The following is a 15,156-nucleotide window of genomic DNA, read 5'->3' as shown; positions in this document are numbered from 1 at the left end:
GGGGTGGTTTCACTGGACCACACAGAATGGGGTGAGGAACAAGAACGGGCACTATACAAGCTCCAGCTTTGGGATTACCACGTTTGGGACAGGCATTTCATTAGCAAAACTCGCCAGCAAGGCTATTTGGTTCAATGAAGAATGTAACGGGATCAGTGTAGAAGTAACAGGGATAGTCGTATCATGGGCGGCACAGCAAAACAGTGGTTATCACTGCTGCCTCACGGCACAGAGGGCCTGGGTTCAATCCCGGCCCTGGGTCACTATCCGTGTAAAGTTTGCACATTCTCCCCGTGCCTGCGTGGGTCTCGCCCCCACAATCCAAAGATGCACAGGTTAAGTCGATTGGCCATGCTAAATTGCTTAATGGGGAAGAAAAAGAACTGGGTACTTTAAATGTTTAAAAAAAAGAGATGGTACTGGGACCTGAAGAGTCTGTGATCATGGGATCATTCAGCATATGTGGAGGGACACAAAAGTAGAACAGAACAAAACATTAGTAGGAGCTAGGCTGGACAAATGTCAGCAAGCCAGCAAAATTATAGTTTGTCCATATCAAACATACCCCTCAATCAAGCCAAGTATGGATTCAAGACAAATGAGAATGTAACTTGTACCTGAGACGTCAGAACCCTAGAAGCAGAAATCACAAGATTTACACATGTGGGTGAAGAATAATACTGTGTTACCATCTCACTGTAAAGTTATTGGTATGGGACCAGAATGTGCGGCATGGTAGCACAGTGGTTGGCAATGTTGCTTCACGGTCCCAGGTTCAATTCCCAGCTTGGGTCACTGTCTGTGTGGAGTCTGCACTTCTCCCCGCGTTTGCGTGGGTTTCCTCCAGGTGCTCTGATTTCCTCTCAGTCCAAAGATGTGCAGGTTAGGTGGATTGGCCATGCTAAATTGCCCTTAGTGTCCAAAAAGTTTAGCTGGGGTTACTGGGTTGAGGGGATAGGGTGTGGAGGTGTGGGTTTAAGTAGGGTACTCATTACAAGGGCCGGTGCACACTTGATGGGCCGAATGTCCTCCTTCTGCATTGCAAATTCTATGACTCTATGCAGAATGAATTTTGTGGGGACAGACAGGACGATGGATTACAACTGGATATTTTGCTATTAACATGTTGTCCACATTGAGAACAAGGCTCTCTCAAGGTCAAATGATGCCTATATAAGAAAGGATTGTTTAACTTATAAAAAAACAGCAGCTTTAAGATTTTGAGGGCAATAACACCGGGATCAACATTCGCAAGACAGATCAGAGTTTGGAAGCTCACAAGCGCATGTCCTCAAGAGTTAGCCTGGCCAAGTTCTCTCTATCCGGGTCGTATATTTTTGTTCAAGTTTCGAGACTTATGTAACAGTTTAAAATAATCACGTAACTAAAGTTGGAGTTAAATAATAAAAGCTGCATAAGTCAGACTTGTAGTGAGTATCAATATTTGTCTGTGTTGTCAGTTGACCAGACTCCAGTTGCCAGTTGTTACCAGATTCCTAAACGACCCTGTTATGGGCTGACCTGATTATCATTGCACCTCTGTATGCTTCACCCTTTGCCGGTGTTATCTAGTTACATTGTGTACCTTGTGTTGCCGTATTATGTATTTTCTTTTATTTCCTTTTCTTTTCATGTACTTAATGATCTATTGAGCTGCTTGCAGAAAAATACTTTTCGCTGTACCTTGGTACACGTGACAACAAATCCAATCCAATGCCAGCAGAACGCAACAAAGAAAAATGAACTATTTGGGCCTAAATTGAAAAGCTGAACTTCAAGGGTAATAGTCGTTGGATAATTACATGAGCCAAGAGAAAATTGGCAAAGAGTAAATAAGATTAGAGTGTTAAATGCATGGCTTAAAGATGGATGCGAATCAAAATCCATATCTCTCACATCCATCCTTAAGCCATGCATTTGACTCTCTGATCTTATTTACTCTTTGCCAATTTTCTCTTGGCTCATTTAATTATCCAATGACTATTACCTTTGAAGTTCTGCTTTTAAATTTGGCCCCTAACTATTCATATTCCTTCACAAGCCTCTTTCTTAGTTCCACCATGTTATTATAACTACTTGAATAATGACCACCGGATCCTCTTCCTTCCACTGAATGTTCCTTTCCAGCCCACAGATGTCCTGAACCCTGGCAACCAGGCAGGCAACACGGCATTCTGACTCCCGCTCTTGGCTGTGGAGAACTGCATCTATCCCCCTGACTACACTGTCCCTACCATCATTATATTCCCAATAACTCCCACAGTTTGAATGGCTTCCTGTACCATGGTCAGTTTGCTCATCCACCTGCAGCCCCACTTTCATCCATACAAGTTGCAAAAGCCTCGAACCTGTTGAACAATTGCAGACGTTGAAGATTCTTCACTTCTACTTTCCTAATCCCCTTACCTGCTGCACTCGCAGTAACACCCTTCTGTCTCTGACTACTGGCCACAAACAAGACGCCAGGATAATATGTAGCCTCCCTCGGTGCTAGGGTCAAGGATGTCTCGGAGCAGTTACAGGACACTCAGTGAACAGCCAGTGGTCGTGATTGACATTAGTACAAATGACATAGGCAAAACAAGGCCAGAGTAGAAAAATAGTGGGAACGGGACACGCAAGGTTAAAAAGACATGCTTATGGCTTTGTGCCTTAATGCACAAAGCATCGCAATAAAGCGGATGAATTAATCACAAGCAAATAGATGTACACGGGTATGATATGATCAGGATTACAGAGACATGGTTGCAGGGATGAGAATTGATCATTCAGGGGTATTCAATAGTTACTTTGGGCCGACATAAAAGAAATGGCGGAGGAATTGCATTGCTGGTTAAAGAGGAGGTTAACGCAATAGGAAGGAAAGACATAAGCTCCGACAATGCAGAATGTGTATGCGTAGAGCTGAGAAACACCAAGGGGCAAAAAACCTTAGTGGTTTTGTATATAGATCCCCAAACTGTAGTGGTGATGTTGAGAATGGCATTAAACAGGAAATTAGAGACACATGTGATAAATAAAAAACATCTGCAATGATCGGTGACTTTAATCTGCATTTAGATTTGGCAAATCAAATTAGTCATAATGCGTAGAGGAGGAATTTCTGGAGTGTATACGGGATGGTTTTCTGGATCAATATGTTGAGGAACCAACTAGAGAGCAGGTCATTCTGGACTGGGTATTGTGTAATGAGAAAGGAATCATCAGCAATCTAGTTGTGCGAGACCCCTTAGGGATGAGTCACCATAATATGACTCAATCAAGATGGAGAGTGACGTAGTTGATTCTTGAGAGTAGGGTTCAGAATCTAAATAAAGGAAACTACGATGATATGAAGCACCAGTTAGCTATGATGGATTGGGAAATGTTACTTAAAAGGATGACAATGGATTGATAGCCAATGCTAAACATTCAAGGAGTGAATGGGTGAACTTCAACAATTGTTTAATTCCTGTCTGGCACAGTCATAAAATAGGGACAATGACCAACCATGGCTTACAAGGAAAATTAGAGATAGTATTAGACTCAAAGAAGAAGCATAAAAATTGGCCAACAGGTCTGAGGATTGAGAACTCAGTTCAGAATTCAGCAAAGGAGGACCAAGGGATTGATTAAGATAGGGAAAGTAGAGTATGAGAGTTAGCTTACGCGGAAGATTCAGCCAGTTGTGAAGAGAACAAGATCGGTGAAGGCAAATGTAGGCGCCTTACAGTCAGAAACAGGGAAATTAACCACGGGAGAAAAAATAACTTACCAACAAATACATACTTTGATTCTGTCTTCACAAAGGAGTACACAAATAACGTACCAGAAATGTTGGGGAACATAGGGTTTAGTAAGAGGGAGGAACTGGACAAAATCAGAATTAGTAGAGAAATGAATTGGGGGGAATTGATAAGATTGAAGGCTAATAAATCCCCAGGGCCTTATAATCTACATCCCAGATTACTTAAATGGCCCTAGAAATAGGGATGCATTGCTAGTCATCTTCCAAGATTCTATAGATTCTGGAAAAGATTGAAGGGTAGCTAATGTAACCTCATGATTTAAAAAGAGAGGTAGGGGCAGCACGGTGGCGCAGTGGGTTAGCCCTGCTGCCTCACACCGCCGAGGTCCCAGGTTCGGTCCCGGCTCTGGGTCACTGTCCGTGTGGAGGTTGCACATTTCCCCATGTCTGCGTGGGTTTCGTCCCCACAATCCAAAAAGATAGGTAGATTGGCCGTGCTAAATTTCCCCTTAATTGGATAAAATGAATTGGGTACTCTAAATTTATAATTTTTTAAAAAGGGAGGTAGAGGTAAAAAAGTGAATTATTAACTGGTAAGCCTGACGTCGGTAGTGGTGCAAATTTTAGAATCCATTATTAAGGATTTTATTACAGAGAACTTGAACAAAAACAGTGGCAGAATCAGAGTCTGCCTGGATTTATGAAAGGGAAATCATGCTTGACAAAACTACTGGAATTCTTTAAGGATGTAACTAGTAGAGTTGATGAAAGTCAGATTATAATCTGAATGGCCATAAATTAGATTGGGGGGGGGGGGGGGGGGGGGGGGGGAGGAGGAGAAGAGTGCAACGCAACCTGGGTGTCCTCATACACCAGTCGCCGAAAGGAAGCATGCAGGTGCAGCAGGCAGCAAAGAATGCAAATGGTATGTTGGCCTTCATAGCGAGAGGACGCGAGTACAGGAGCAGGGATGCCCTGGTGATCCACACCTGGAATATTGTGTGCACCTTTGGTCTGAGGAAGGGTGTTCTTCCTATAGAGGAAGTGCAGAGAAAGTTTACCAAACGGATTCCTAGGATGGCAGGACTGACATACGAGGAGAGAGATTGAGTCGGTTAGGATTATATTCGCTGCAATTCAGAAGAATGAAAAGGGGTCTATCTCATAGAAACCTATAAAATGTTAACAGGACTAGACAGAGTAGAGTCAAGGATGTTCCCATGGTGGGGTGTCCAGACATAACCTGTAAATCCTTCCGTCTCTGTCAGTCTCATGTTCAACCTGACAACATCAGCAAAACTGCTGCTCAATGTTAAAAACTCCTAGCAAACCCTATATAAAACTGCAAAGCTACAGACAGACCCTGGCTCCTTCCATTAATTACATCATCTTTATCCCACTCAGAGATCCCATGACTGGCTTGCCCAAGTCTAATCACAATGTCTAAAATTATCTACTTTCCAGTGGATCTCCAGCAATCAAAGTTCCTTAAGCATCTCTTTATATGGTTAAAATGAATGATTATCACACATTTGCGACACCCTTTTGCCGACACACCACCTGCATTTTAAAATAATTAATGCTACAGTTTGGTATATGGACCTTAACCCAGGCTTTTAATAATATTGCTGCAACAGATGTATATATAATACAATCCATATAAAAATTGATATTCATCATAGTTGCTAGTATCCCAAGTCCAGTCCCCAATAATTTCTCCAAAACCTTGTGTACAATCATTTCCTTATTGTGTACTAGCGTAGAAATACCAATCCTTGCAGCCAAGTCAATAAGCTAAAAAGATTAAATGGAGCATATTCGCTTTGGTAGTGCGAATAGCAAATTTTTAAAAGATGTTCAACTTCAAAATGTTGAAGTTCAGAGACTTCTATACAAGGTACACAAAGTTAGCATTAAATGAGGAAAGTAAATGGCATGGACTTTGTTGCAAGCGGTTGAAGTGTAAGATCCAATAATTCTTGCTGCTGCTGTACAGGGTATTTTGGGACCACATCTAGAGAACCTTGCAGTTTTGTTCTCCATATAACTCTCACACATCTCTATTAGCATTGTATACTGAACTACACTATTGAGGCACTAAAATGGCATTATGCAATGTGAGCCAATTGTTGCTGTAACTTTAAGACAATGTTTTTCCCCCTCTTTGATCCTCATCACTCCATCCTATTAATACACTACTGAGAAACATTAGGCTTTAACGGAACACAACAATGTCCTGATTGAGTAAACTGCAGATCCACTGACTTCCCACACATAATTGTCCCATCATGCTCCACATCAAGTTTCATTTGGTGCCTTCATCATCGAAGGTTAACTAAAAAGCATAGGTGTCACACTGGAGACTACAACAGTACTTATATTAAGTGGCATAAACCAACTGTCGCACATGGAATTACAACTCACTTTAGGTGATAGTCGTTTGACAGTACAGAACTGAGTATTGCTGAAAAAAATTACATATCAAAGCTTTTAGCCTCACACTCCTTGTGACAGATGTAAGATTGTAAAAATTAAAGGGAACAACAATTTGCAGAATTCTGACTAGTCCAGAGATCAGTTGCTCCCCATGCATTTGTTTAATCTGGACATGTTCTTTCCGCTTGCAGAGGGCAGGATCCTGCATATAAATACATGTACCTACAGCAAGCAAATCTTCTGCAAATAGAAAGAATTTGTCCAGGGATTGTACCTTTTTCATTAAAAAAAAGCATGTGATGAAATGACTAATGTGATCTATAAGTTTCAGGGGTGTAATGCCAGCTACATAGGCCGTACATCCCAAACATTGGCAGATCATATCAAGCAGCATCCCTTCGGCTGTTTGCAATGAGCAGAATACACAGACTATACTAAACCAATTCATGCTTACAAAACTTAATGGCTAACACTAGATACAATTTCATAATTGGACAATTAGACAGTTTTGAGTATGCTAAGAATTACACAAAGAACCAATTTAAGATCATCAGATGAGTTTGCAATACATAGGTTTGCTGGGAGGTACATACATTTAGACGCGAGGACCTCCGCAGGCAAAAGGAACATGCCCAGGCATTGCACCTTTTTTGAATTCAGCAAAAGTATATGGGACAATAGTCCCTGGTGCATTCTCCAAGGCAACATCTCGACCAGACAAACCAATCAGCACCCTTTCCCCACACAGTATATAGCTGTTGCTCCCTTTTAAAATTTGTCACTCTTACATCTGTCCTGATGAGTGCAAGATGCAAAGCTTTGATAACTACACCTTTTTACAGTAACAGTCACTTTCTGTCCTACCGAGCCTGTATATGCAGTTTAATTCAGTAAAACGTGAAGTAGCATATTCTGCACAAAAAAAAACATAATTGATGAAGATTTTAAATATATCCAGGAGCAGCAGGACCTTGATGCGCACTCTAGTGGAACAGGATAAAGTACAAGGGTTACTCTAAAAACACGGAGGAATCCACGAGGTTAATCAAGTACAAATTAGGAAAAACAATGAGAGTCCAGAGAACTGAATTTCCAGGACATGATAGTTTACACCCTAGGGTATCAAAAGGAAAGGAAATGACAGATCGTGCAGTCCTCCAAACTCTCAAAATTCAGGAATTACTCATTTTCCAATCAATGAGACAATATCAGCCATTGCTTAAAGCATATATGTCAAACTCAAGGCCCGCGGGCCAAATCCGGCCCGCGGTGGAATTATCTTTGGCCCGCGAGATAATATCTAATTACCTTTTTTTTTAAATTTAGATTAGCCAATTATTTTTTCCAATTAAGGGGCAATTTAGCGTGGCCAATCTACCTACTCTGCACATTTTTGGGTTGTGGGGGCGAAACCCACGCAGACACGGGGAGAACGTGCAAACTCCACACGGACAGTGACCCAGAGCCGGGATCGAGCCTGGGACCTCAGCGCCGTGAGGCAGCTGTGCTAACCACTAGGCCACCGTGCTGCCCGACTGGTACAATCCTAAAGAAAAGTGGTGGGTATAAGCAAGAAAACACACACTATGGTAATAACAAAGAAAATGGACACTCCAGTATTCAGGTATAGTGTGAATCACAAAGTGTTGGCCTGTGGAAAAATGTTTTCATTAGAAATTACTCTGGAAAAGCTCCAGATAAAGCAATAAGAAATAAATGCAACTAATTTTTTTATTTATTTAATATTTAATGTTGTTTTTATAGGCAATAACCTAAGCTTTATTAGTTCCAGGTTCAATAAGTTCATTTCAATAAGTTTTGCAAAAAAACATTGAACCAGTCCGGCCCTCGACTTGTCCCGATTTTTTAATTTTGGCCCACGGTGTATTTGAGTTTGACACCCCAGGCTTAAAGTATACAAGAGATAGACAAACGGGCCTATAATTTCCTCAATTAATGTCCACTCTGAAAAAATTACTCAAATCTATTATTATGGACAGAGTGGCCTAGCACTTAGGCAAATATAAACTGGTTTAAATGATCTCATAAAATTAAACTAGGTTCTTAACTGAAGAGGTAGAAGTATCTACAGATAATCTTTATACAACTTCCAGAATACATGAGCACTTCCACAAGAGCCTATTAACAAAATTAAGAATGTATGAAATTGAAGCAAATCTATTGAAATAGAAGGGATAATGGCTGCTTACTCAATTTTACTGTATAAATTGAACAATTTTACTGTATAAATTACTTAAGGATACAGCACTAGATAGCAAATTTAGCTGATGCCACTAAGTTAGGGGGCACAGTGAATAGTACCAATGGAAGCAGAAAGTTATGAAGGTTATCAACAAATCAAGTGAGGGGAACTATGGCAGATTGAGTTCAAAGTAAAGAAAATGTGAGGTAATTCACTTTGGAGCAAAGATAGAAGGATCAGGCAATTTTTCAAATCAAGAGAGTGAGAACCGGACAGTAGGAAAGAGATTTAGTGATTCTCTATGTGGTCATTCACATATAAGAATATAGTTATCAGAATTGAGCCTGATCCTGCCCTCACCTTATATTAACAGGATCATAGGATTGTCATCACCTAAATACCATAGGCAACCATGGTTTCCAAACATCCTGATCATCGTAACAGTGGATGCCCTCGGTGTTGGAGTCCTGGTTGAGCCAGTCTTTAATTTAATCGAGCTGCTTCCTTCGCCATTGGTTTCTTTCTCTCCGTCCATTAATCCATCCGATGGTCATCAAGTACTCCAACCTTTCAGCAAGGGTAACATTTCCGGAAAAACTCAATTTGTCATTTTGTTTTATATTATTTAAGAGTTCTCTTGTTCTTCAAGACAAATCAGTATTACGTCGTTAGCTTTATTTCTGCCCAACTTACCCTCAAGATCCTTCTTAAGTGCCATGTTTCAAAGTTGTTGATTTCCTTTTCTTCCTCTTTCCCAATTGCGTCACGGTTCACATCTCTAGTTCATTACTAACCAGACATACCACTTTAATACAGAGATTCTCATTTCAAGGCTAAAGCTGATGTTTCTTACACTTGCTTAATTTAGTAAAAAGACATTTGAACTGTCCAATCCTTTTTCAGATTTCACTACTTTTGATATTGGATGTTATTGTGCTTCCTAGATAGTGTGATTGATTTGTTCTACCTTGCTTCCATTTACTGTGAATTTGTACACTGGAGTGTCCATTTTTTTTGTTATTACCATAGTGTGTGTTTTCTTGCTTATACCCACCACTTTTCTTTAGGATTGTACCAGTCGGGCAGCACGGTGGCCTAGTGGTTAGCACAGCTGCCTCACGGCGCTGAGGTCCCAGGCTCGATCCCGGCTCTGGTTCACTGTCCGTGTAGAGTTTGCACATTCTCCCCGTGTCTGCGTGGGTTTCGCCCCCACAACCCAAAAATGTGCAGAGTAGGTGGATTGGTCATGCTAAATTGCCCCTTAATTGGAAAAAATAATTGGGTAATCTAAATTTTTTTTTTTTTTTTAAAAGGATTGTACCAGTTAACAGGATCATAGGAGACTACTCAAAATTAGAAAATCTAATCAATATTTTCCCTTCCAATTCCAGAATGCCAAGGGTCAGGGAAGCCCAACATTTTGGTTACAGGATTCCTACTGGCCCCCAGTTTTGAGAAGATTTACAAAGATACTTGGTAGTTCCCTGAAAATACACAGCATATTTGATGGCAGAGAACACAAACCAAAAAGCAAGTCAGGACAAATCAATTTAAATAAGTAACCCAACAACGGCCCTTGCATAGGGAGAGTATTGGGTAAAAATGTTTAGAGAGCATTAAGACTTTTAAACATTTCATAATTCTCACACCAACCCATCAAACATATGACATGTATTTTCATAGTAGTCACTCCTGTTTTAGAGTGAAAGTTTTCCAAAGCATCTTAAGATGGGGCAATAAGCTCAGTACTGTACACATATCCAACAGACAGTTAAGCAGCAGAAGGTGACACCAAATCCTACTCCATTACTTTAGTGTGCTTCATTTTAAAACATGGCAACTTCAACATTACTAAATTTTAAAACATTTCCCAACGTTTGGTCCACCCATGCCAGCACTATGACCAAAAAAGCACAACAGCACCTATACTTCCTCAGGAAACTAAGCAAATTCGACATTTCCACATTGACTCTTACCAATTTTTTACAGATGAAATGAAGTAGGCTTCAAATGAAGTTACTGTGAAAAGCCCGTATTCTAAAGGATGCGATTGGGAGGATGCAGTCGGGAAAGGTGGCAGGGCCGGATGGGTTTCCAGTGGAATATTATAAAAAATTCAAGGATAAGCTGGCAGCCCTGATGGTGGGGATGTTTGAAGAGGCGATAGGGGGGGTGTTGCCACAAACCTTGGGGCAGGCATCGATTTCACTGTTGCTAAAAAAAGATAAGGATCCGACGGAGTGTGGGTCGTATTGGCCCATATCACTTCTGAATGTGGACGCAAAAGTATTGGCGAAGGTACTGGCGGGTAGGCTGGAGGAGTGCCTCCCGAAGGTGATAGGTGAGGATCAGACAGGGTTCGTGAGAGGGAGGCAGCTTTTTTCAAACATTAGGAGGGTTTTGAATGTCGTTATGGCACCAGCGGAAGGGAAGGAAACAGAGGTGGTTGTGGCATTGGACGCCGAGAAGGCGTTTGACCGGGTAGAATGGGGATACCTGATGGCAGTTTTGGAGCGGTTTGGGATTGGACCAAGATTTGTGAACTGGGTAAAGCTACTATGTAAAGGAGCCGAAGGAGAGTGTCCGCACAAACAACATCAGCTCAAGATACTTTTCTCTCCACCGTGGGACGAGGCAGGGATGTCATATGTCTCCCCCTGCTGTTTGCACTTGCGATTGAGCCGTTGGCCATCACATTAAGAAGTTCGGGAGCATGGAAAGAAATAGTGCCGGGGGGGGGGGGGGAATAGAGCATAGGGTGTCCTTATATGCCGACGACTTGCTGTTATATGTGTCGATAGGGGGAATATTGGAGCTACTACGGGTATTTGGGTCTTTCGAGGTACAAGCTGAACCTAGACAAGAGTGAGTATTTTGTGGTGTCTCGGCCATGCGTGTGGATAGGGTTGGCTGCCATTCCGTAGGGCAGGGACTCACTTTAGGTATCTGGGGGTGCAGGTTGCCCGGGAGTACGGGAGGCTTCACAGGTACAACATCTCTAGTTTGGTGGGGAGAGCGAAAGTCGATATGGCAAGGTGGGATGGTCTCCTTCTGTCACTGGCGGGTCGGGTACAGGCAGTTAAAGTGAATGTGTTGCCGCGATTTCTGTTTATTTTTCAATGCCTACCGATTTTCCTGCCAAAGGCTTTTTTCAGGGAGATTGAGGGAAGGATTACCTCATTCACATGGGAAGGTGGCCAGAGTGAGAAAGGTACTGCTATAGAGGGGAAGGCAGACAGGGGGTTTGGGTCTTTCGAACCTGATGTACTACTACTGGGAGGTGAATGTGGAGACGGTGAGAAGCTGGGTCAGAGGGGTTGATTCCCAGTGGGTCAGAATGGAGGAGAGTCTGTGCTGGGGGCGGGACTGAAAGTACTAGCAACAGCACCGCTCCCGATAGCTCCGGGGAAATTCTCAGTGAGTCCGGTAATAATAGCTTCATTGAAAATCTGGAGGCTGTTTCGCCAACACTTCGGGTGGGGGGCAGGGTCAAGGAAAATGCCGATTCGGTGGAACCACAGAATTGAGCCAAGGAGGTGGGATGGAAATTTCCGGAAATGGGCAGAGAAGGGGATTAAGACACTAAAAGATTTATTTCTCAGGGGTCGGTTTGCAGGACTGAAGGAGCTGGAAGCGAAGAATGGGCTGGATCAAGGAGAAACGTTTAGATACATGCAGGTTCAAGATTTTGCCTGCTTCCCGGAGGAACCGGCCTCCACATTGCTGGTGGAGGTGCTGACGACAAGGGGACTGGTGAAGGGGGTAGTGTCAGCGGTGCACGGAGTTATTTTGCAAGAGGATAAGGCACCACTGGAAGGGATCAAAGCAAAGTGGGAGGAAGAGTTGGGAGAGGTCATAAAGGAGGGGTCTGATGTGAAGTGCTAGGGAGAGTGAATGCCTCCACCTCGTGCGCAAGGTTGGGGCTGATACAGCTGAAGGTGGGATACAGAGCACACCTCATGAGGGCCAGGATGAGCCGATTCTTTGAAGGAGTAGAAGATGCGTGAGCATTGCAGAGGGGGCCCCGCTAACCACGTTCACATGTTTTGGTCCTGTCCAAAGCTAGAGGATTACAAGGAGGAGGTTTTTAGGGTAATTTCCAAGGTGGTGCATGTGAAACTGCACCGAGAGGCCATATTCAGGGTGTTGGACCAGCCAGGATTGGAAACGGGTGCGGAGGCAGATATCATAGCCTTCGCCTCATTGATCGCCCAAAGGTGGATCCTATTGGGATGGAGAGCAGCCTTTCCACCCTGTGTCCACTGAGGGGAAGGACGGAGGGGTTCTACAAGTCATGGGCATTATTCATTATGCACGTTCAAGAACTGGATAACATTGAACATTAGTTGGGGGGGGGGGGGGGGGAAGAGATGGGTGGCAGGGGGCTGTGTGTATTAAGGGTGACTATGGGTAATCCCCGATTCCTTTTTGTCACTTGTTTATGTAAACATGTGGGCAAATGTTTGGGGGTTGGTGGGAGGATGGGATCGTTGTTATTATGAGGATTGACATATTTGTTGCTGATTACTGTTTCTTGTTGGTGGGTGTAAATTTGGGAGAAAATGTGAAAGAGGATAATAAAATATATTTTTTTTTAAGCCCCTAGTCGCCACATTCCAGCGCCTGTTCGGGGAGGCTGGTGCGAGAATTGAACCATGTTGCTGGCCTGCCTTGATCTGCTTTAAAAGCCAGCTCTTTCGCCCTGTGCTAAACCAACCTCGACCAGATGCAACACAGAAAGCATTCTATCTAGCTACATCACAGCCTGGTATGGTGGCTCCTCAGCCTGAGACCGTAAGAAACTACAGAAAGTCATGAACACAGCCCAGTCCAACACGCAAACTCGCCTCTAATCCATTGACTCGGTCTACACATCCTCCCACCCGGGTTATTCTCTCTTCCTACCTCTCCCATTAAGTAGGAGATACAGAAGTCTCAGAACACACACTAACAGATTCAAAAACAGCTTCTTCCCGAACCTCATATGGACTGAATTGATCTCTCAACACATCTTCTCCGTATGCTTCATCCAATGTCTGTGTCTATATGTTTATATTGTGTATCTACATCATATGGAACGATCTATCTGGACTGTACGCAGAAAAATACTTTTCACTGCACCTTGGTACAGGTGACAATGAACCCAAACCCAGCATACATGAAACCAGCTGAAGAGTAGTATCATTCAGATTAGAAACGTTAACTCTGTTTCACTCCAGACACTGCCAGACCTGCAAGAGTTTATTCCAGCATCTTCTGTTTCTGCTTTTATTTCAAATAAACCCAGGATAGATCGCTCACACCATTAACGTTAAAACAGCCGCATAACTCGGTATTTGCTTGGAGCAAGCGGTTAACAAATAAACATTGCGTTATGCCCGGGGTGGGGACACCATTTTCCCCAATGGGAGTCAAATTAAATCATTGCGTGTATTAAAGACATACTAATGCATATAATTGTAAATGCTGCCATGTATCATCGCGCACTTTTTTTCGGCAAGTGTTTATTCAACACAACAAAACCTCATTGATGAGCAAAAATGCATGTGTGGAGAGAGAAACGCGGAATGAAAGTTAAAGATTCTCCACCCCCCCCCGGCTTGTTGACAGCGACTGGAGCCTCTTAACTCTGGCGCGGCGAGCTGCATGCAGGGTTGTGTAAGAAGGTGAAATGAAGCTTTCCCATTTGCAAGATGATTCCTGCCGGCGGCGGTGGCTGGTTTAGTTGCACTTTGTCTGTCTGTCTCCCGCCTGCCCGCCCGGCCGGCGCCGCCGCGAGGGCCGTGTGCTGGAGGCAGCTCGAGCTCGCGGCTGCCGTTAACTGACTAACCTGGACGTGGGAAACGACCAAGCTCCGGTTGCCTTCGCCGTGGTACTTCCATTCGTTTCCGTCGACTTCCTTCACTTCCATCACCGCCGGCGTCTGCTTTTAGGTATTTAACTGCTTCTCCGCCGCCTCTGCCGGTAGTTCCCTCGCCCTCACATAGACTCAAGGCGCCTGATGGCCGATTCCGGTTCTGACAGCCACCGCGCGCGCACAGGAAGGAGAAAGCACACCCAACTGCGACTACCGGAAGCTCCCAGCCCCCCCCCCCCCCCCCCCCCCCCAAATCTCCTTCCATCCCATCGCTGATTGGCTGAGCGGGCATCGAATGGTTCTCCGATTGGTGGGTCCGGAGCGCGATGACGCATCGTCGTTCTCCCCCCTCCCCCAGACAGTCCGAGTTCGGTTGAGAGGAAGGGTCGGGCTGAGGCTGTCCTGAGCGCCTCTCCTCTGAAACCCGCGCTAAATCGGGATTACAAAATTTGGGTTGATGTGCAATATGTGTCCAAAAAAAAGAAATACAAAAAAAAAGCGACATCTGAAATATAAACGGAAAACGTCGGAAATATACTCAGCAGGTTAACTGAGGGAGTTAACGTTTCAGTTGCTCGAGATCATCGACCCGAAACTTTGACTCATTTCTCAAGAATCTGAAAATGCATAACACGGGAATGGCGCGCAGTCTTATTGTTTCGTTATCTATTTCGCAATATATGAAACAGAGTGAATACTTTAGTGATGTCTGATTCTCAGCACAATGAATAAGTACTTCTTGATGTGTTTCTCCTGAAATTTTAGAGCAGCCTAAAATTGTGTGAAGCAGTCTTGTGATGCGCTAACAATTGCACACAAAGACTCGAATCGGTACAAGAGAGGCTTTATAACCGTGAGATGTTATTCCTTCGACTGCAGCTGTAGAATGGCAGCTCAGGAGAACTCATGAATATTTATACTGCTCCCTGTGGA

General features: G+C 43.5%; 1 protein-coding gene across 1 annotated transcript in view; it reads right to left on the bottom strand.

Moving 5' to 3' along the window:
- ippk (inositol 1,3,4,5,6-pentakisphosphate 2-kinase) overlaps window positions 1-14,426 on the bottom strand; it is a 120,735-nt gene extending 106,309 nt beyond the window's left edge. The window contains exon 1 of the mRNA XM_038812589.1: window positions 14,197-14,426. Coding sequence (XP_038668517.1) covers window positions 14,197-14,277 — 81 coding nt within the window. The 5' untranslated portion in view covers window positions 14,278-14,426. The remainder of the gene's footprint in view (window positions 1-14,196) is intronic.
- Between the last annotated feature and the right edge of the window lie 730 nt (window positions 14,427-15,156).

This window comes from Scyliorhinus canicula, chromosome 11, assembly GCF_902713615.1.
Source record: "Scyliorhinus canicula chromosome 11, sScyCan1.1, whole genome shotgun sequence".
NCBI classification, from domain to species: Eukaryota; Metazoa; Chordata; class Chondrichthyes; order Carcharhiniformes; family Scyliorhinidae; genus Scyliorhinus; species Scyliorhinus canicula.
Note: the sequence above shows the minus strand (reverse complement) of the source record. Positions and strands in the feature narration are given on the sequence as shown.